The 21,352-nt window shown below is 33.2% G+C and overlaps 2 protein-coding genes and 1 long non-coding RNA gene across 3 annotated transcripts; 1 reads left to right on the top strand and 2 right to left on the bottom strand.

Annotated features, from left to right (window-relative positions):
* The first annotated feature begins 984 nt into the window (after window positions 1-984).
* Window positions 985-3,408, top strand: LOC110871764 (dolichol-phosphate mannose synthase subunit 3). The gene is made up of 4 exons (XM_022120493.2): window positions 985-1,154; window positions 2,601-2,748; window positions 2,869-2,976; window positions 3,167-3,408. The coding sequence occupies exons 2-4, from the start codon at window positions 2,647-2,649 to the stop codon at window positions 3,224-3,226; spliced, it is 270 nt and encodes an 89-aa protein (XP_021976185.1). The 5' UTR covers window positions 985-1,154; window positions 2,601-2,646; the 3' UTR covers window positions 3,227-3,408.
* A 111-nt stretch (window positions 3,409-3,519) lies between these two features.
* On the bottom strand, window positions 3,520-9,777 carry LOC110871757 (membrane protein of ER body-like protein). Its single transcript, XM_022120486.2, has 7 exons — window positions 9,535-9,777; window positions 8,694-9,071; window positions 8,024-8,110; window positions 5,291-5,449; window positions 4,941-5,219; window positions 4,208-4,269; window positions 3,520-4,078 (listed from the first exon to the last, which is right to left on the bottom strand). The coding sequence occupies exons 1-7, from the start codon at window positions 9,719-9,721 to the stop codon at window positions 3,593-3,595; spliced, it is 1,638 nt and encodes a 545-aa protein (XP_021976178.1). The 5' UTR covers window positions 9,722-9,777; the 3' UTR covers window positions 3,520-3,592.
* Window positions 9,778-16,959: 7,182 nt separating this feature from the next.
* LOC118492416 lies at window positions 16,960-17,620 on the bottom strand. The gene is made up of 3 exons (XR_004893617.1): window positions 17,460-17,620; window positions 17,271-17,364; window positions 16,960-17,020 (listed from the first exon to the last, which is right to left on the bottom strand). It is a non-coding gene; the product is annotated as an uncharacterized LOC118492416 (long non-coding RNA).
* Window positions 17,621-21,352: the final 3,732 nt, after the last annotated feature.

Raw genomic sequence — 21,352 nt, 5'->3', positions numbered from 1 at the left:
TTTGAATTGTTTTTGGTTTGGGAGAATAGATTGTGAAATGTTTAGTTTAAATAATTAAATGTAATTATTTTTTTTTTTTAAATCAACGACATTATAGCCGTTTGAAGTTGGTAATGTCTCTTAAGGAGATATTATCAGCGGTAATGTCGGGTGAATGGTTTGTGAGATATGATAACACCCTCATCACACACCATCCTCACATACACTCGTTACACCCTAATAGTCACCCTAATAGTCGATTCTCTATATCAATATGTAACTAACATATATTATATAGATCATTTTCATACACATGAGCTTTAAAATTGCTTTTGTTATTGTTTACCAATTGACTATATAAACTTGTCTACATCGTAACTCAATCCCAAATTTTTGGGTTTATTGATCGAATTGGAATACAAAACTAGATATGACGATCTTAGTTCGAGTCTCCTCTACTCATCTATATCTTCATGTACAAACTAGAGGTACACAACATAACCGGTTAATTAACTATAACTGGTTAATAACCGATTTAGGAATAACCAGTTAGTGGTTAATTTTAATCATATGTTAGTAACCGGTTATAAGTATTTGGTATAGGAACTGGTTATTAATTGATAGACCAGTTAACCTGAAAAAAAAAATAGAATTTATAAACAAAGGCAAAACAACCAAGAATAACAGGTTAATTAATCAAACCAGTTAAAATAATTAACCGGACCAGTTAAAAAAATAACCGGTTAGCCGAAAAAAAAAACCAAAATTTATAAAAAAAGACAAAATAACCGAGAATAACAGGTTAATTAACCGAACCAGTTAAAGTAATTAACCGGACCAGTTAAAAAAATAATTAAAATCAAAAAGTCAAATAGCCGGTTGTTAACTGAACCGTTTATTAATATTAACGGTTTGTGCATACAAAATCCTGTTTGGGCCCAAACCAGTTTGGGCTATAACCGCCTGCCCGGATCATTTGAATTAGTTGGGCTTTTGGATCAACCCGAATAAGAAAAACCCTAGACGAGCCATGATTATAAACATCACCAAACATTGTAAAACACTCAAGATCATCGAAGACGTAGGTGTAAATTTCAAGAAACCCTAATCATCAACATCTAACAATTGATCCTTTCTAGAAACCCTAATCATCAACCCAGTTCAACCACATCAAGGTAATCGTATCGATCGTGTTTGTTTGTTAACTTGTTAATTGATGAATATTTAGAAGAATGAATTGCCATATGATGTTTGGGAAATTGCGCAAGGGCTTTGAGTCCCATTTGTGTATCGTAAAAAGGGACCGTGAAAACATTCAACGGTATATCTATCCCACCTGATGGCATCTCATTCAACTGATTCACTTGTTAGGTTTTTCTTTTTTATTTTTTTTAAATTTTTTATAGATTTAACTCTTTATTTATTAAGCTGCACTTGATTACAAGAACCCTAATATTTATAATTTTGTGATTGGTATTTGCTATGAGTCTGTAACACCAATGTTTTTGGATCTAATCCCTTTTGTTGACCTGCACCCATGGTTGTAAAAATACTGCTTAGGCTCTGATTGGTTGCGATCTATGCAGTTAATGCGGTAAAATGTCGGATATCGGTCAAGGACCGATATTTGAGATATAGGTTATCTCGGTGAGATATTGGTGGGATATCAGTAACTTTAATACATGCTGAACTATGCAGTTAATGCGGTAAAATATCAGATATCGGTCAAAGACCGATAATTGAAATATATGTTATCTCGGTAATTTTAATACAATGCAGAATTTATATATAGCAATTTAACACAAATAATTCAGTGATATATCGGTTATATTGGTCAATATCACCGATAATATCGGTACTGATATTCTGACCGATATTTTACTAGCGGACTGATATGATCAGTATAACCGATATCGCACCGATATATATATATATATATATCAGTTATATTGGTGATATATTGGTTATATAGGTCGGATATCGGTGATATATTGATCGATATCGCCAATAATGTTGGTACCGATATTATGACCGATATTTGACAGTTGACACCGATATTTTATATGGGGACTGATAACCGATATCTCACTGATATTGACTACATAGTCACCGATTAATCACTAATTGGAGGTGCACCGAGTAATGGCGGATTAATCATTAGGCGGTCAATGGTGGTCTTATTCCGGCCAAATTCTGGCTAGATTCTTGCGGAATTTTGACCGAACCTTATTAATTTTCTCCAAATACTTAAAAAATGTGTCAACAAGGGGTTAAAGCATGTATACTTAAAAAAATACATATAAAAAGGTGTGTGTATATATATAAAACTAAAAATTACATATAAAAATCTCAATCCGGTTATAACCGATTAGTTCCTATTAATCCCGACTAATCGGCACCTTGCCGACTGACTAGTGCCTACCGATTCTTAAAAAAACTGCCTGCACTTGATTACAGTTTGCAAGAACTGAAAATTTTAAATTTGTGCTTTTGGATCTAATCCCTTCTGTTGACCTGCACTTGGTGTTTGTTATGATTATGGCCCTTTACAGAATTTGAGCTGACCGCAAGTTTCAGAATAGTTTATATAATATAATTAATACTATGTTATAATGTTACAGACTAAATTATTACGAGTTTGAGGTTACCAATTTCTTTGAAGATCAAATGAAGCATATTGCGAAGATTATGACATTTTTGGTGGCTATCACTGCCGTATGGATCAGTTTATTGCAGACCGCAATGATCCCGCAGAGTCATACTTGGTTGGTGAGCTATTTCATTTGGTTGATCTATTTTAAATTCTGTTTATAGGTTGCCTCAAGTATGTGAAGCTCTCGTCTCAGTTTTCGAAACCTAAACACTTTTTGTTTTTTATTTTGAAAACAGCTGCCTCTGTACTTGATTGTGTCGTTAGGATGCTACGGGCTTCTAATGGTTGGGGTCGGTTTGATGCAATTTCCCACTTGCCCTCAGGAGGCGGTCCTTTTACAGCAGGTATTTGATCTGTTTGCCAAAATATAGTTCATCGTTAGGATGCTACGGGCTTCTAATGGTTGGGTTATTGTTTATATCTAACGGGTCAAATGTGGTAACTAAGAAAGTTTCGTTAAAAATGAAACATCTCAAACGGGTCGAATATGTTGACCGATGTGTCACTAAATGCTTATGTTTGTTACTTTTGTAGGATGTAATTGAGGCTAAGCAATTCTTGAAGCATAATGGGGTAGATGTGGGTTCAGATTGACACTTGTTACTTTGTGCATCTGATTTTTGAATTCCGGTTGAGTTATATTATTTGTTTCTCGTTTGTCGTCATGTCGATAACTATTTGTCCGAGACTAGTTAGAACGTGTAAAGATTTTAAGTACAGTGACTGCGACTTGAATAGTTGTAAAACGAAACAACAAACAGAGCTTTACCCATTAATCGTTGTCCGAAAGTTTCGGTTCAATTTTTAAAAGACTTCAAACGACACTTTCGAGATTTGTAAACCGAAGCTAATACAAACCGAACTCAAACAACGTACACGCTACAACATGAAAATAACAAACATCTTCGACACTTACGAAAACATCCTGACACGCCGAAAATAACACAAGTAACCAAAACATCAATAATATGCCACTGACGGATTCATAGACATGACTTCAGGAAGAACCGCCATTGATATGTTGGAACTCGTCTCAAACAACCCGAGCTCCTCAATCAGTCTCTCAACCAAATCCCCAACTGCATAAGACACACCCGAGACTGCAACCGCGGTAGTCAAATAATACGTTATAGTCTTAACATACCCCGAGAACTCAGTGCACCGATCAATGTACGCCTTGAATATCGCTAGCAAACCGACACATACAAAAGATGCAACTGCAACAACCACCATGGTGAAGTCCCTATCATTGGTTTCATGAAACGCGTACCCATAGGCCACGGGTGGTATGATTCCAAACACGAGGAAAGATAGTATAGCGAAGAACGCGTGCAATGGGAAATGTTCGACGGAACCTAGTAACTCTTTGTATTTGGTTACAGCTTCTTGGTCATTGCTTGTTTGTTGAGTAGAGAATTTGTAACAATCGTCTTTTAAGTCCCAAAGCTATATAAGGTTTGACTTTTGTGGTCAAATAATTTGAAATTTAAATAAAACAGGTTTTTTTTTTTTTTTTTTTTTTTTTTTTTTTTTTTTTTTTTTTTTTTTGCGAGTCTAGGTTGATTAGTTACTTACGTTGTGGCCAATGACGAAGACTCCACCAATTAGATTCGCCAACGCTAGAGCTACGATGTTCACTGCAAAACTCGAAGAAAACGATTAGTTATATAAAAGTAAATGCACTTAAAAACGAGTTATTTACGGTCAATATGAAGGAGGTAAATTATGTGTCTAGGGTAAATCCAAATAATTTAACATGTAATTTAGTATTCATTTATTCGTACTATTTTATAAAAATCTAAATCTAAATAAATTGTTTTTCTTTTTCATATATATATTTGATGTAAATTTTACAAAAATTTAAGCTCCACTCAAAATAAAGTATTTTTTTTTACATTAAGGGACAATTTTTTTTTATTTAAACACAACTTAATTTTTAATTAAACTCATATCAAAATTTAGAGAAGAAAATACAAAACACCAACACATATTAAGATTTTTTATTAAATATTATAAAATATTAAAGAACAATTATACTACATGCCAAAAAAGTAAAAGAAAAAAGAAGTTAAATATAGATGTGAATATACTACATTTTTAACAATAAAAACCAATGCTTTAAAATCTTGTTTTTATACTGTATCGGATTTAGCTCAGAAACGGTTTAACCAGGTGTACCTAGCGGTTTAACAAGTTCTACTGGATGGTTCAACCAGCCGGTTTAAACCGGTTTTTAAAAGATTGATAAAAACCCAAGTTTCAAAAATCTTTTTCAAATAAAAACACGACTTTTAAATGTGAAACTTACGTGTGGTGGCATCACCAGCAGCAGCAGATGCTACAATGCTTAAACTAGCAATCACCTCCATTAACCCTCCATAAACAATGCTCTTCAAGATCTCAAATGATGTAGAATCTTGTCGTGCTGATCGTCGTGGTGGATCTTGGGTTTCAGTAGATATGTCTGGTAGAATATCGAGTCTCGAGTCCCCCTGTCCATGTAGTTGATCTTGATCATCATAATGAGGCGGGAGTCCACCGCTTAAAAGTGGTTGTCTGCCTTTCGCATCTGGCTGGCTTTTCTCTCCTGCACAAGTTCAATCGGTTCGTGTAAGATTTGTGAAAATAAGAACAAGAACAGGATATACAAAACTTCACCTTGTTGGATTTGAGATTGGTGGTCAGGTTTTTTATGTTTTGTCTTTTGGGATTCTTGGTCAATCGGTTTTGGATGCTTGGAATCTTGGTAGATCTTTGGATTCGGTTTTTCAGAATCTTTTTCTCTACGGAAAACTCTAAAGATGTTCAAACAGTTCCCTGCGTAAATTTAAGAGAATCAAGTTTCGATATGGGGTGTTCATGGTACAGTTTGGACGGTTCTTAAGGCAAACCGTTAATAATCATTCTAAGTGAAGACCAATGTGTTACTAATGTTTTGTTGATATCACTGTTTGGACTTACGAACAAAAAGATGATAAGCTTAATTAATTTGTCTTAAATGCCAAACAAAAAATATTATGAACCATCAAAAACATAATAAGCTACACAAAACTTTACAAAAATGTCATTTTATGAGTATTTAACAACCTACTAGCTAGAGATAATCTTGACAACCTAAAAGAATATTTGAAAATCGTTTTTTCACGGTTGTATTTTGTTTAATACGCAAGCCAAACTGAGCCATTCGGTTTTAACATTTAGACTGTGTAGTCCATTAATGTTTTCATATCAAATCAGTATTGGGGGCGTTAAACACCATGCCGTCCCACCATTCATGGGCACCAACAACCCTTCCGCCATCCAGTCAATATGCATGCTAAATGCGTGAATGCGTTTGAGAGATGGGATCCACCTCAATAAATCAGTCACATGTTTTTTTTTGTCTTTTTCTTTAATTTCGTTTTCTGTTAATCCACTACACCACATAGTTAATCGGTGATTTAGTTATTTCCCTCTGTCTACATGACAACACTTTTTAGTTATTTAACTACACATTTTTATAAGCGATTTGTCAACCTCTTTCTAGAAAAAAGCCGGTTTGGAAACGAAATATAAACTTATGATTAAGAAGAAATATAAAATTTGTGAAATTCACAATCCTACAATATTTAATTTAATTGTGAGAAGATGTAAAAAGAGTGGACTACACAAATCCTTTAAACTGATTTTCCAAAAACTATTTTCCTGCATATGAGCACATCCATGCATGTAGTTACCAAAAATATTGTTGTTTTCATGAACTGACCACACATATATAAGTTTCGAATCAACTTGAACAATTTCATTTTCAAAGCAGCCAATAAGGAACGAATATTGCATGGAACTGTTTGTATCTTGTCACAAATTGTTTATCTCATATTAATTAAATCATATATAAATTAGCAAACTTTTTGTGCATTATGACTTGTAAGTTATGCTTTGGGTGTTTTTCAAAAAAAAAAAAACTTGATTTTTTTGTTTTAACCCAAAGGTTTGTACATTTTCCAATTTTAACCCTACATAATTTGTTTTTTTAACTTTAACCCAAAACTTTTCATTATTTGCAATTTAACTTCACAACTTTTATTACTTATACTTTTCATCTTTCGCAAATTTTCGTTTTACGTATAGTTCTAAAATTTTCGAGTTAATACGACGCAACGTACATGTGTGGTTCAACGTTTTTACTTCTATTTTTCCATGTTTGACAGGTTCGTCACAATACGCATATTATAGGTCGAGTCAGTGTTGGTTGTCAATGACGGTTGTGTGACATTAGTACTATTTGACACCGTTTTACGCCCCGCCGCAACGCGGGGTGTGCTTTGGGGATTTTTCAAAGAAAAAATTGTTATGCATATGGTTGTCGTAACGTTGGCTTTGGGGGTTTTCCAAAAAAAATTGATTTTTTTTACTTTTCATCCAAAAGTATTTGATAAATTACTTTTAACCTAAAACTATTTGTTTTTTACTTTTAACCCAAAACTTTTTATCTTTTACAATCTATCCTCATAACTTTTTTTACTTTCAACTTTAGTCCCTTATAGTTTTCATTTTCCGCAAATTTTGCGCTCTATGCTTGGTTCTAAATTTTGTGACTTAACACATCACAGCGTGCGTCTTTGGCTTAACGTTTTTACGTTTTGTTCTAAATTTTGCGAGTTAACACGACGCAACGTGCGTGTGTGGGTGAACGTTTTTACATCGTCTATTTTTACCCCGTTTGACAGGTTTAACACAACGTGTGGGTCGTAGATCGACTTAGTTATAAATAAAGCATCCCCGCCGCATTGCGGCGGGTCGTAATCCTAGTTTTATCTCATTTGCAATGTTTTTAGAATTGAACAGGCCGGTAAGTCAGAGAACCGTCTATACACTATACAGTCAGTCTGATTGTGTACTTTTGAACCATCTTTGCTTTGACCAACTGGTTGTGGCATCAACTAGTTGAATTGGCTAACCGGATTGGTTTGAACCGATTTTTCAAATTTTTATAGTTTGTCCTTTAAAATCCCACTAATGATTTATTTACTATTTCATATTTATATTTTGTTAAGAATGCAACAATGCAAATCTACAGTAAAACATAAATCAGTTTCATTATTTTTTGTTAAGTGATATATACATTTATATGAGACTATGATTTATATTAGAGATTTATATATACAATATAGTACCGTTACAATAAATATGTTAGATGTAACCTTAAAGTTCAATAAATAGTTGACTATAAATCTAGAAAGTAAACTTATAGGTGCTAAACGTGCCTTGCTGGAAGGTTGACTTTGTATATCAAGTTAGTATTTAACAAGTTAGTAACGATATAGATGTGATATTTTTCATTTAACAATTATATTAAAATGATTTTTTATTTTCTAAGATAAGTCATAGTCTCATGGATTAGTAGATTACCTTCCTCCCTATCGACACCGTTTCCATCAGCACTCGAATTTGTATTATTATTCCCAAATATAGCAAAAGGGTTGAAGCCTCCATTATCTGAAATAAATTCCATAAGTCCCCCAAATTCAAAACATATTATACTTCCCGAGTGATTAGACTTTTATTGATCGTTAAAAAAAATTATAGTTTGTAAGAACGAATTATTGTTCATGTTCATGTCAAAAATCAAATATGTAATACCTATAATTTTCAATAAATTACGTTAATACGTAAAAAAAATCTTTTACGTATATGTAATACCTATAATTTTCAATAAATTATGTCCATACGTAAAAAAATCATTTACGTATTTACCTTTTTTTATCAAAATCGAACACTTTACACTATTATATATAGTTTGAAAGTATTGGAATCTATATCAGGGTTTCTCGTATCTCTAGGTTTATTAGGTTTTCCTTGTAGTCTCAACAAACCCTAATAAACCTAACGAGTATCAGAAACCCTAATTTGATAAAATACAGATCCAGATTAATGATCAAGGTTTCTAGTATCTAGAACAACTCATTAGGTTTATTAGGTTTTCCTACTAGTTTCAACAAACCATAATAAACCTAACGACCTTTGCTCAATACCAGAAACTCTAATCTGATAAAATACAGATCGAGATTAACGATCATGCCTGCGAGAGTGAACAAGCTTAAGCACGAAAAGCATCCGAGCACATCTCGGGTTTCGTCTGGTTGTTCAGGTTCAGGATGGGAATCAAGTTGCCTCCTGAATATTTTCCGGCGAAGAACTACTTTGGTAATCTGATTATCACAATTCGGGCAGTGCATCGTATGCGTGTGGAGTTTCGGTATCGCCTTCTCGAATTCCAACTCCACCACTTCCTCCTCCATGATTTCTTCTTCAATCTGTTCTGGTTTTTCTTTCGCTTTCGCTACATCTCCGCCACCATTAATGGCGGTTTGTCTCTCTATTTCGGTTTCTCCGTTGTTGTTACCATCGTACTGTACGGAGTTCACAACTTTTTGAATGTGCAGATCTTCGATTGCTCCTGAATTATTTATTTACAGAAACAACATGGATCCATGCAAGGTGATGAACTAATTATTATGGACAGAATTAGTTACGTACGGAGTGGCGAAGCTTGAGATTTCCGACGGAGGTTGAAAACGTATATACCCAAAAATTTCTATAGAACCAGGGGGTCGAAAACGTATATACCAAAAAATTTCTATACGAAAACCACATATATTACACCACTTAGCAAAAAGTTCGGAGGGTCGCCCCCCGGGCCCCTTAATAGCTGTGCCCCTGTACGTACGTACAGGGGCGGACCTAGGTAACGGATTGGGTGGGTGGGCGCACCCCTTGAAAAAATATTTAGTGTAATTTACAGGCAAAAATTCTGATCGTACCCCTTGAAAATTTAGTTAAACCCCTCGTTCGCGCCCCTAAGAAATAATTCTTGGGTCCGCCAGTGCATACGTAAAACATAATTTAGAAACAAGACATACCTCCGTATTTGTGTAAATATGTGCTATTATCGGACGGTTCTTCTGCGTCGCCGTTATCTGCCTTAACACTGGAGAACTGCGGGCGTGGTTTCCTCGGAAACAATCCGGCCTCAACGGAGTCTTCGACGTCGGTATCCGACTCGGATCCGATGCTGCTTTTGGTGTCGTGGTTCAACGCTACTTCCATTTTTGCAGCTTCTCAAACTAGCTAGCACTACTGCAATAATAAGTAGACCGGCTTAATTAGCTAGTTGTGAGTGGTACTACATATATATAGCTCCCATTTATTGCTTTTATAGTTGCACACAGTCAAAGTTGTTACACTGCGTTCATATATTTAGTCATGGGTTCATATATAATGGTTTCACTTAAAAAAAAGTGGTGTTACGTCACACTTTTACATAGTTACGAGTGATTTTATTAACCACTTTTACTATATATAGTGTGTAATGGTTTTACACATAGTTGTAAAAATCTTGATTAGTTGCTGATTAATCGCTAGTACAAGGTTCACCCGGCCAGTAATTTTTATCTAATCGGTAAAGTAATAAGTAGACGATCAACAATGGTCAAAATCAGACCAAATTGGCTAAAAATCGGTGATAGTCTGGCGATTTCGACCCTAGTCATATTCTTGAGCAAAACTTGTAAATTCCAGCAATAAATCATATCTACTTGAAAATGTGGGTCAAAGAAAGTGTTAAAAGATGTTTACTAAAAAAATACATATAACAATGTGTATATACTTGTAAAACTAAAAAAAATCATATAAAATCCCAATTCAATTAATCTCTATTAATCTCGATTAATCGCTAGTCAGTACCCTGCCGTGCGACTAGCGCCTGACAACTCTTACAAACTTTTACATGAAAACTAAATAATAAAAAAACTAACAAAATAATAAAATGTGATGAGTTTGATTGTGATTAGATAGAAGAATAAATAAAAAGTGTTACTGATGAGGACCACATCATGTGGTTGACACAATCTCATTCTTGGGGCTAGTAGCCTCACCCCTCTACCATCACGCCCCAAAAACGCCCAAACGGGTCGGTGTTACTCCCCCAAATTGGGTGAGGTAGCAAAGTGCGTTGGCAAACATTACACATAGCCGGTCTATGTCCTTTTTTTCAAAATTTTGTTTAGAAATTATTTTGTCATATTTTTTTCACTAATAGATATCAACTTAGCATGACATTGTTGGCTTTCAGCTGTTTTTATTTGTTATCATTATCCATGAAAATTTTTGCTGGGTACCCGGTAAAATGTAATATTAATTAGTTAACATCCACTCAAACTGGTAAAACTTTTTTATGTTTGTGTGTTGATATTTCTAATTCTAAACTTGTTTATTATTGTCTTGCAACCAATTAGATTTTAGCAATTTATATTATATAAACAAGCATAGGTTATAAAAGCTCGTCATAAAATTCTAATATCCGGTTCACCATCTCTAGATTTTTACATACTGCTTTAAAGAAACATCTAATTCACGTGTTTTTAATTTACAGTTTATGTAAGTTAAACTTTGAACCCACATAGTGTAAGATAACTCAATTTATAGGTGAACTTCTAAACAAAATCTAAGGTTTATTTGTAGGAAGTTATATTTAGTATTAAGTTAATATAACCCAAGCAATCTCTATTAACTATATGTGAATTACCATAAAAAACAAATGATATAATTATATTTTTTACAACTATTTTGAGAATATATGTATAACACACGATATGATAAGACCATGGGGTATGATTCTATGACATCAGATTCCATACTCCATACTGTTTTCATTTTTTTTCTTCACATTACGCTCCACTTTTCACTTTCATGTCATTTCTTTTTCAAATACAAATATTAACTTTATGCTTTAACATTCTGTAAATAAAAATTAAAAAGATTATAAAAGAAACCACAAGCCGATGAAATGAAACACAATCATAAAATACAAAAAAAGGTAGATATCTACTCATATTCGTTGGGTAGTCGAAGTTTAAATATCAAAATGTTCATATGAAAGCGTGTGAAAGCCGTATACGAGACCATTTAATTATATTTTTTTTTAAAACCAAATCAGTTCTCAATGAAATTTATATCGAAATGTACATTAAAAAATAAACAACAATGCTACTTGGATTTTTTTTAAAAGTTAGCAAGTACAAGTTATCACCAACAATTGAGGTTCTAAATCAATTATTGATTAAAAGAACGCGCAACCCCTCCACGCCATAGTTTCACTCTTCAGCGCAGCGTGAAGAAATACGACATTGAACCAGGACGGTATACCTCATAGCCGGAAATATTAATTATCACCTAATCATCACGGCATCACCTAATCATAGTTCAAAAATATTGTTTCTAGACCCTTCGTATGAAACCTTCAAAGTTCAAGCATAAAATATAACGTGAAACTTTCAAACATAAAATATAACGTAAAACTAAATTAGTTGAACAGATATTACGGTGTGAATATATTAATTTTTCATTTATGATTACTTGAATTAGTAATTAGTATTATACTATTTTCATCGTGTTCATCCAACAGCTGGCAATATGATTTAACTAATTAATTGTTTACAAATTAAATTTGTGGAACGCAATTAAAGTCGCAATGGATGAGAGCTACGACTGGAAATAAATATTCGATAATATGTATATATGTTTTAGTAAATGTAATTCCTACTTCACCTCATTAGTTTTCAGCGGCACCTGGTAATGATGGGAGACTAGGCGAGTAGGTGGCGATCGCTAGTTTGATCCTTGAACTGAATGGGTTTTACCTCACCGCACTGTCGTGCCTTTGGGCGAGTGTTCACGGGCTTCTGCCCTAGGTGAGGGTTTTCCCCAGTTTGGAGAAGAGTGTATCCCGATGTGGTGAATTTCGCTAGTAGCCCATTTGAAGGATTCATTGGGCGTTAAAAAAAAAAAGTAAATGTGTAAACAAAAACATACATACAAAATATGATATAAACAAGAATCCAACACTATTCGAATATGTGTTGTAAACCAAGATCACTCTTTGTATATTACAACTAAAACGAGGAACGAACATAACATAAAGCATACCCATTTGCATGATCAAGCTCATATGGAAGAAATCGTTAAAGATAAGCTGATACCATTCGCATTTACTAAAGATGACTCAAGGCTAAAAAGCTCATTTAAAACAAAGATCATCTTGTCGCGATCGTCAACACCCGTCACGATGTGAATACTTTGAAAGATGTATTCACATCCTTTTAGAGTGAGTAAGTGATGATTTTAATAAGTTGGTAAAAGGTTGAATTATCTATCAACAACACATTAAAGTATTTTGTTTATAAAAACATGCATACACAAACATTCTTGCCGCGATCGTCAACACCACTCGTTGTCCCAACTACAAAAATATACGTAACCGATGAACCACTTAAATACTTATTTTCAAAATGACTTAATAGAACAACCTGTTTAACCCGAAATGACTCCATTTGATACGAACAAAACTTATACCTTTTAAAACAACCCGTTTAACTCGAATTGACCCCTCCTGATGTTAACAGTGACGAAGTTCACGGACTACTAACGACGGTCTAATGTTTTTTCTTCAAACAGAAGTTACATTAGTTGGTAGAATAATACTCATTTAGTCTTACTAGATTATTGGTGTTCAACAAACGAAGACCTTAATTAAATATTATGTAAATAAAAATATCTATATTATATGTAACTGCAATTATATGACATTAAAGAAAATCATACACATATATGATTGAAATCTGTTTGAATATTGTTCTCGTATGATCAAAAAAAAAAAAAAAAAATGAATTGCTATCTTAATTACTCAGTCATCCGAACATTTATATATTCTTTTTCTTTATTACCATATAATTTTAGTTATGGAATATCAAAATATGAAACTCATCAATTTATCACTGGAGGCTTAAGTCTCGTTTCAGTCACAGTGGCGGACATACCATATAACAAGGGTAGCCTCCACTACCTCATAAACGCTTGTCGGTAGTGTAAAAAAAGTGTGACGTTTTTTTTTTTATTTCGCTGCCTCTTTAGAATTTTTTTTGAAACGTTGCCCCTATAATTATTTTCTAGATCCGCCAGTGGTTTCAAATCAGTTATAAGAAATTAGTTACGACTAGAGTTTAACGGACCATCAAAAAGGCATTTGCGCGGTAGCGGAAGTTTATTGGTAGTGAGATACATTCTTAGCTTATAAAATAAAAGATTTTCCAACAAATTTTTGTTTAGGAAATTCTATACAGTTATTTTTTATTTTGATACTAGTTTAAGATCCCACGAGTATCGCGGGTGGCTTAACACAAACATATAATATATACTGGTAATGAGATGAACTTTGTAATGAAAGAATTTTTCAATATAAACGTATAAAAATATGATTTTTCTCACTTAGGTAAATATGTTTTGATTCATTTTTTATAGGTATTGAGATGTTATTGTACAAATGATTTTATAGCAATTTTTAGAACCCGGATAGATTTCATTTTTTTAATTATTTTTAATAGATTTGGTTATTTGATATATATTTTCTTAAATAAAGCATTTTAACCAGTTTTGACCTTAACATATATTGAGCAGAACACATATTGACATGATTTGGTTTTTAGAACCCGTTTTGACTGACCCGAACCAAATTGGGATTGTTTAAAATCGGTCCATTATGACCAAAACCTATTTTGAGTTTAACCAGTTTTGACCTAAGCCATATTGGACTTGTCTAAAATCAATATGTTCTAACCCATACCTATTTTGATCATAACCCATTGAGACCAGAACCAAATCGTACCCCGTTTTAATGTGACCCCGACCCATTATCCAACCCGCCGGTTTTGCAAATGAAATCAGTTTATTAATACCCTTAGCATGAAAACTTACGAATATTAAAAAACCATTTTATAAGTAGTTGGCCCTTAGAAAACGGATCCCCTAATTTACTCCAAACTTGTCATTATTCATATTCTCATTTCAGTTTTAGATGTGATCTTTCCTGTTAAATCTAGAGTGCTTCCTTTTACTTGAGGTCTAAACCAGCTAAATCATACAAAATATGATTATTCCTTCCAAGTTTTATTTCAACATCATATTTAAACACTTTCACTCAAAACACATAAACAAACACCAAAAATAAGCCACTAATAAATATAATTTAGTGAATCTTTATCTTTAAGCTAACAAAAAAATATCATTTCCAAAGAATATGCTATTTCCCAGCCTTTGGGGCGTCTGCAACACTCCTAGGTTTACTAATTAAACTAAGGTTACCTGTTGTACGCCGAAACGATGCCACATTGGCGGGGCGTGAGTATCGAACTGAGATGAACAACTACTTTAGCAAGCTTCTTTTTAAACTTCTCAATCGCATTCGCCACTTCCGCAGGCATATACTCCCTATCATGCTGAGCCAAAACCTCACTTGCCAAAAAATAACAATCAATACTCCTCACCTTACCGGACAATACTCTTTTTCGGTCACCTCACTTCTAATTCCTCCGTAATCAGCTTCACGAAACCTTCAACCATAACATAATGATGTTGCAGTATTTATTTTTAAGCGTCCATTTAAGTTGTAACTATATGTATATGTTTAAATCTATGTCAAAAAAAAATATGCTTAGCCATATATGTTTAGCAAGATTTGCTTTTTTCTAATAGGAATACCTTTTAGAGGCTTGCCTAATAATCAAGGCTGCTGATTATCCTAAATAGGATTGAAAACCTGTGAAGAGTTTCGGGTTGACAACAAAAGAAGCTGCAAAGACTCTTAGATATGATTCTTTTCAGCTACAGTCAAATTTAGGCTAGAATCCACAGAGCAACCAATTTAACTCCCTTGAGACTTCATTCGTATCCACCAAATCCAGTTTGAAAAAATCAATTTGATTAAAAATTAAGATTAAATTAACTCAAAAATCAAATGAGTTTAATTATATTAAAACTAATTAATTAATAAGAGAATTTCATTCTTATTCATGCAAATAGATAAAGTTTTGAGTCATGGAACTAAAAAAGGATTTACAATTCACCTTTAGGTGCTAATACTGCATATTTCAAAGAGTTCAAAAGGATTAATGCATTTGGTTATATTTCAAAGGGTTTTCACCCGTTTGACCCACCCATCCCATTTAGCACATTTCTTTTAGTTATAAATAATTTAGCTCAACTCATTTGACCCAATGAGGTAGAGCATAACATAAACCAACCCATTTGTATATAAACGGGTCAAGACTGCCAAAATTCAAAAAAAAAAAAAAAAAAAAAAAAAAACTAAACAACCAGCAAATACCAGACCCTTGTATTCTATGCCTGATGATGATATTTAGTAGCTGATTCAAGAAACTTCCCGCAACCAATAACCGCCTCCTTTGTGTAAGATGCCACTGTTTCCCGAGCTTTATCAAGATGAGCCTTTATTGCAGTGGAAATCTGGTCAATGTACAGCTTGGAGACCTTCTTGACAGTCTGTCACCGCATAGTTGTAATAATTAGAACGCATTAAAATATCTACATAGTCATGCAAACATATAAATAAATACCTGAAAGTGAGGGTCTACAATTTCCTTAATTTTGATCACAGGTGGAGTTATAGCATTCTTAAACTGAATATAAACCTCTTTGGTCTTCTTGGTTAATGATTGTAGTTGCGGTTCGACGTTAGTTACCACCAACACCCATTGTTCCCTGGCAGCTGGGATCCATTTTTGCGTATATTAAGAATTAGAAAATCAAATTGAGTAAAAAATTAAAAAATTAACTGATCGAACAATATGATACTAATGTAATCAGACCTGATTGTTTAGCTACAAATGGCAAATTTGAGAAAAAAAAAATAAAATAAAATAAACTACCTGAAAACCAGCCAAACGGCCTGCAAGCCAAGGTGGCAGCCATGCACTATGGACCTGAATACAGTTTACAGAACGCAGAATAAGGTTTCTAAAATGCAAGTAAAATCACTAAAATCTGTTTAGGAAACATAGTAAAAGAACATGTACATTTGAAAGAGCCAATGATATTGTGGTATAGCTAAGTTTCACTTTCAGGTTTTACCTCAGTCAGTTCTTTAATCTCTTGTACATTTACAAAATAATTTAGTTGAACAGAACCGTCTTTTCGGTACTTAGACCTCAAACCAAGAACCATGACTTCAAGATCTTCCTGTAATTCGGTAAATACCCTTTTATGGGATATTGTTGCAAATCAGAATGCATCTAGAAAAACAATACTAAATGTATCAGAATCATACAAACAGATTTGAACATCAGATTCACATTTCATTCAGGCAATTTCACAAACACTTGATATGCGTCCAAAATGTTATCCTTTTTTTCTTTCTATTTAAGCACGTGGATCATTTTTATACCTCTCATAGACGGTCACAGCAGAGCAAAGTAGCCTCACATCTATCTGAATCACATCCTTTTCATTTTATCCGCGTCTTTTTCTTTTCATGCCACAGATGCCTGCTTACATTCCCTTAAGAAGAAGCAATAAACAGTCGATAATACATGGTGTAGAAAGTCATAGGATTGTCTTTTACAACCCACAAAACTCGAATCCTAAGACCATATTTTGAGAAAAAATTAAGGTTTTTTTTTTTTCAAAAATTAAGGGGATTGTCTGTAGGGCGTGAGTATCGAATTGAGATGAATAAAAATAGATATGCAACTTGATACCATTTTTTGTAAAATATAAGGGTTTTTTTTTCAAACAAATTTCAAATTACCTGATCTTGCAACTTGCACCAGCTCTGTAGAGATATCGTTCGAGATGAACAACGCCTAACAACTTGCTCAGGATCAACTTGTCGGAAGCATAGCCTTCAACATAAAAAAAACTTATAAAAAGGTTAAATCCAATAACTATGATAAATACACAATAAAAATAATAAAAATACCCTGATGAGGCAACATACCAAAATCCACTCGAAGAAACTACTCCATACGACGTCGTTCGACAATCAACCGCTAATTACGGCATCATTTTCCTCAATCTCTCATCGATTTCTCCATGAATCAATCCCGATGCCAATCCAAACACAATTCCTCAATCGTAATCTCACAAAAACCTAATAATCTTATTGAGTCTGATTAAAAAACCAAAAACAACAAAACGACGTAATCTCACAAAAACATAATAATCTTATTGAATCTGATTAAAAAAAGCAAAAACAACAAAACGACACAGAATTAGGTTTAGATCGTCATTACAGATGATCGATTGAGTTGAAATGATAATATTAACGAATCAGAGGGGGTGAATTGTGTATGTATACCTGATGATCTTTCGCATCCTCTTAAAACTTCATCTCTATAATTCTTCGCAAAAGATGGCGGTGGAGAAGAAGACGATTTCAAGAAATAAAAGATCAGTATACAGATTTGAAACCCTAAATCTTACCTTGTTAAGGTTAGAGATGGAAGGAAAGGGTTCAGTAATTTAGGAAACTCCAATTTCATGAAAGAATGGGGATTGGAGAGATGTAATGATAGAACTTGAGAAAATAAAAGGGAAACGGCTTAAGGAAATTGGCGCTCAATCTCTTTGAGGGAATGGTTTTAGAGTGACAGGTGGCAATAATAGGAGTAAGAATATGCCAAGTGGCATAAGTTTGTTTTGTTTTATTATAAGGTATAGATAATATGTATAAATAGCTATGCATACTATGCTAATATTTAAAAAAAAAAACCCTAAAATAATAATTTTTGACTCATTTGAGGTGAATTAATCAAATAAAATTTATTTGATGATGATAAAATATAAAATATAAAATATAAAATGATACACTGTATATATTGTAAAATATTATGCCATAATGTTATAAGTATATGATTGAACAAAAATATTATGTATCACTAAAGGATAAAAGTGTGTGCATACTGTAAAATTTTAATATTCTAATCTCATTCTAGACACTTCTTTAAAAAAAAATTAAGATGGTGTGAATGAATTCATTCTTGACACTTCTTTAAAAAAATAAGAACAATAAGATGGTGTGAATGAATGAAGTAAATATAAATTGGTGCCACGTCGTTAGTATAATCTTGTGTTTAATATGGTGAATATTGGTATCGGTCATACTTTCAGTCTCACCAAACTCATCATTGTAACATTTGTAAACCCAAATTCCTAACTAACCTTCGTTGTCGCTTACTTAACCAAGAAAGACCGCGTATCAGGTTTTGCATCGGATTAGCCGAATCTTAAGTTCAGGTTAATTAGCCTTTAGGACCATGCATGTATGATGGCATAGAACTATACTGTAAAGGATTATTTAGAAACAAATATAATGCTAATATGAGACTGGCTCATTTGATAGAGACCCTTACCTTTTATTGTAAGGTCTTAGGAGGCGTTTGGTTCCCACAAGAAATTAAATAACCAAACTAACTATCAAAAGATGATATTGACTTTCTAAAATAATCACTTGAATTACTCAAATTGAATATTCTCACTTTTTTTTACCACTTAAGCGAGTTATCAACTTCCTACTACATTCCCATAGTGATAAATGACAATGAGAGGCTAAGCATAGCGAGTTTATAATGATTTGGAAAAATAATGCTATCCACAATTATTTTAATTAGAGTTTCACACTCGGCGGTAAATCCGTTCCTAGGCCTTGTACACACCGTCCATCATGTTATGGGACTTGTCCATGCTCGAAGTTGTTACATTAATTGTAAGGAGAGGGATGCCGAAGGCAGGGCTAGTGACTGGAGTGAAGTCGTAACAAGGTAACTGTGCTAGAACGTGTTGCTAGATCTGTTGATTATATCTTTAAACATGGGTTAAAATAAAGAACCCTAATCATGTTTATTCAATCATAACGTAAATATAGATTCCAAGTTAGAGATACTTACTTGTAGGGATGATTATCTTTGAGGATAAAGATGAAGTCATGATTCCCGTTATGGTACCTTGTGTTGATGGATCACACTAGAGAGAATTGATCATGGTGTTCTTCTAGAGAGTTTTGATCACCACTTATCACCAATATATAAAGATCAATAAATAATGATCATGAATGGTGATCCGTTATAAAACTCTATGTTTTCTCTATTAATGGTACCTAAAGGGAAATCATAATTGCCCCTTAATACTAATCAATAATTACAATTACTACCATCAAGTAATTGTCGGGGACTAGTTATGTCATATTGGTAATGTTACCAAATGATCCTTAAGGCCACATCAACGGGTTATTTCTAACATTCTCCCACTTGGCCGAGTGATCATTTGTGATAAGTATAAGTAAGTTTGGCCAAGTTAAAACATTAATCAATGTTTCAAATTGAAATTGCAACAGAAAAATACAGTCATTGAGTTACTGTCAACTCAAGACCCCCATTAATCATGTTACAACCCCAAATCAAAATATGCGTAAATTTAAGACCAAAATGACTAAGGTAAACCCTTTGAAATTAATTTGTATAATTATTGTCTATACGTCATCAGGTGCACATACGTATTTATAGACAAACAAATTTAAACAATTGAGGAAATTTAATAATAACTAATCATTCATATGTACGATATGCTATTATGTAAGGCCTTAAGTAAAACCCGTCTTTATTATGAGCTCTTAAAAAGACTTTGGGTGTAGACCTTAGTTATCGGATCCGCAAGCATACCATGAATGTAAATGTATTCGATACAAATAATTAGTTTCCTCTTCTTGTTCATAAACGAACAATAATTTTGTATCGAAGTTTAATGCAGCACCTCTCGAACTGTTACTGTTCGAGGAAATAAGGTAGCTGACTTTTCATTGTAAGTCTTCAATATAGTATTTATATGGAGTTAATAAGTTTATGAGTCTACTGATAAAATTTCAACAACATTTATTGACAATTGCGTTGTTAATTAACAACATATTATGTCATTTTGATTTAGGTTGTTGTTAACAGTTTCTTATGACTCCTCCATGAGATAAATTTGTCTGCAAACATAAGGATTACCCCAAATTGACTTTTAGGTTCTTTTGAATATTACAAAATCAAGGTAAGAATAATCAACCTCTTCTTTATAGTCTTTCTCGTTTCTTAAAGATATCGTAAGATGCTTCACAATAATCTAGAGTGGTCTAATGTTCATAAATGTGAGCAATATCTAAACGAGTATAGACTTGAACCTTCGTAAGGCTTCTAATTAACGAAGCATAAGGAAGTAATAGCATTTATCATTTTATCTTCTAAAGGAGAGCTATATTGTTTGTTACACATGTAAGAGCCCTCTTTAGAGTAAAGCTTATGGGACGAAACTAATGTCTTGTTAAGTCTACCTCGGTATATTTTGATATCTCTCGCGTAAGTGATATTTACGAGATTCATTATATCAAAAAATGTGTGAGAAATTATTTGACTTGTGTAACATATACTTATCCAAAAAAATGCTATCTATATAAGGACAAGTTTACATTAGTTACTCCCACTCATCTTGAGGGGTACATAAATCCACTTAATTCTTGATGAAAAATGCATTAAGATTTCATCACATTTTGATGTTTGCCTTAAACCCATACATGGAATTAATTGACTCACAAAGTAAGTGTTCTTGACCTTTAGTTTAGAACTTTCAGGTTGTTTTATAAACATGTAAGTCTTTGTTTACGGAAAGTTGTTTTAATGTTTATATAATGTAGCTCTAGATGATTATAAGCCACTAGAACAACAATGATCCTCAAAGAAACATTTTGTAAGAAAGGTAAGATGATTCTTTGATAAATAATTCTCTTCTAAGCATAACCTTTAACAATCAATCATACTTTTAGCGTCTTAACGTTTGCATTCAGATTTTGTTTAGTGA

This window comes from Helianthus annuus, chromosome 1 (assembly GCF_002127325.2).
Source record: "Helianthus annuus cultivar XRQ/B chromosome 1, HanXRQr2.0-SUNRISE, whole genome shotgun sequence".
NCBI classification, from domain to species: domain Eukaryota; kingdom Viridiplantae; phylum Streptophyta; class Magnoliopsida; order Asterales; family Asteraceae; genus Helianthus; species Helianthus annuus.
Note: the sequence above shows the minus strand (reverse complement) of the source record. Positions and strands in the feature narration are given on the sequence as shown.

What these genes read in the sequence shown, in the direction of transcription:
- LOC110871764 (XM_022120493.2), top strand. Translation starts at nt 2,647, where the DNA reads ATGAAGCATATTGCGAAGATTATGACATTTTTGGTGGCTATCACTGCC. An exon ending in CGCAGAGTCATACTTGGTTG is followed by an intron (nt 2,749 to 2,868) that starts GTGAGCTATTTC and finishes TTTTGAAAACAG; the next exon opens with CTGCCTCTGTACTTGATTGT. An exon ending in AGGCGGTCCTTTTACAGCAG is followed by an intron (nt 2,977 to 3,166) that starts GTATTTGATCTG and finishes TTACTTTTGTAG; the next exon opens with GATGTAATTGAGGCTAAGCA.
- LOC110871757 (XM_022120486.2), bottom strand. Translation starts at nt 9,721, where the DNA reads ATGGAAGTAGCGTTGAACCACGACACCAAAAGCAGCATCGGATCCGAG. An exon ending in CCAATCTCAAATCCAACAAG is followed by an intron (nt 5,220 to 5,290) that starts GTGAAGTTTTGT and finishes GAACTTGTGCAG; the next exon opens with GAGAGAAAAGCCAGCCAGAT. An exon ending in TGCTGGTGATGCCACCACAC is followed by an intron (nt 4,270 to 4,940) that starts GTAAGTTTCACA and finishes CGAGTTTTGCAG; the next exon opens with TGAACATCGTAGCTCTAGCG.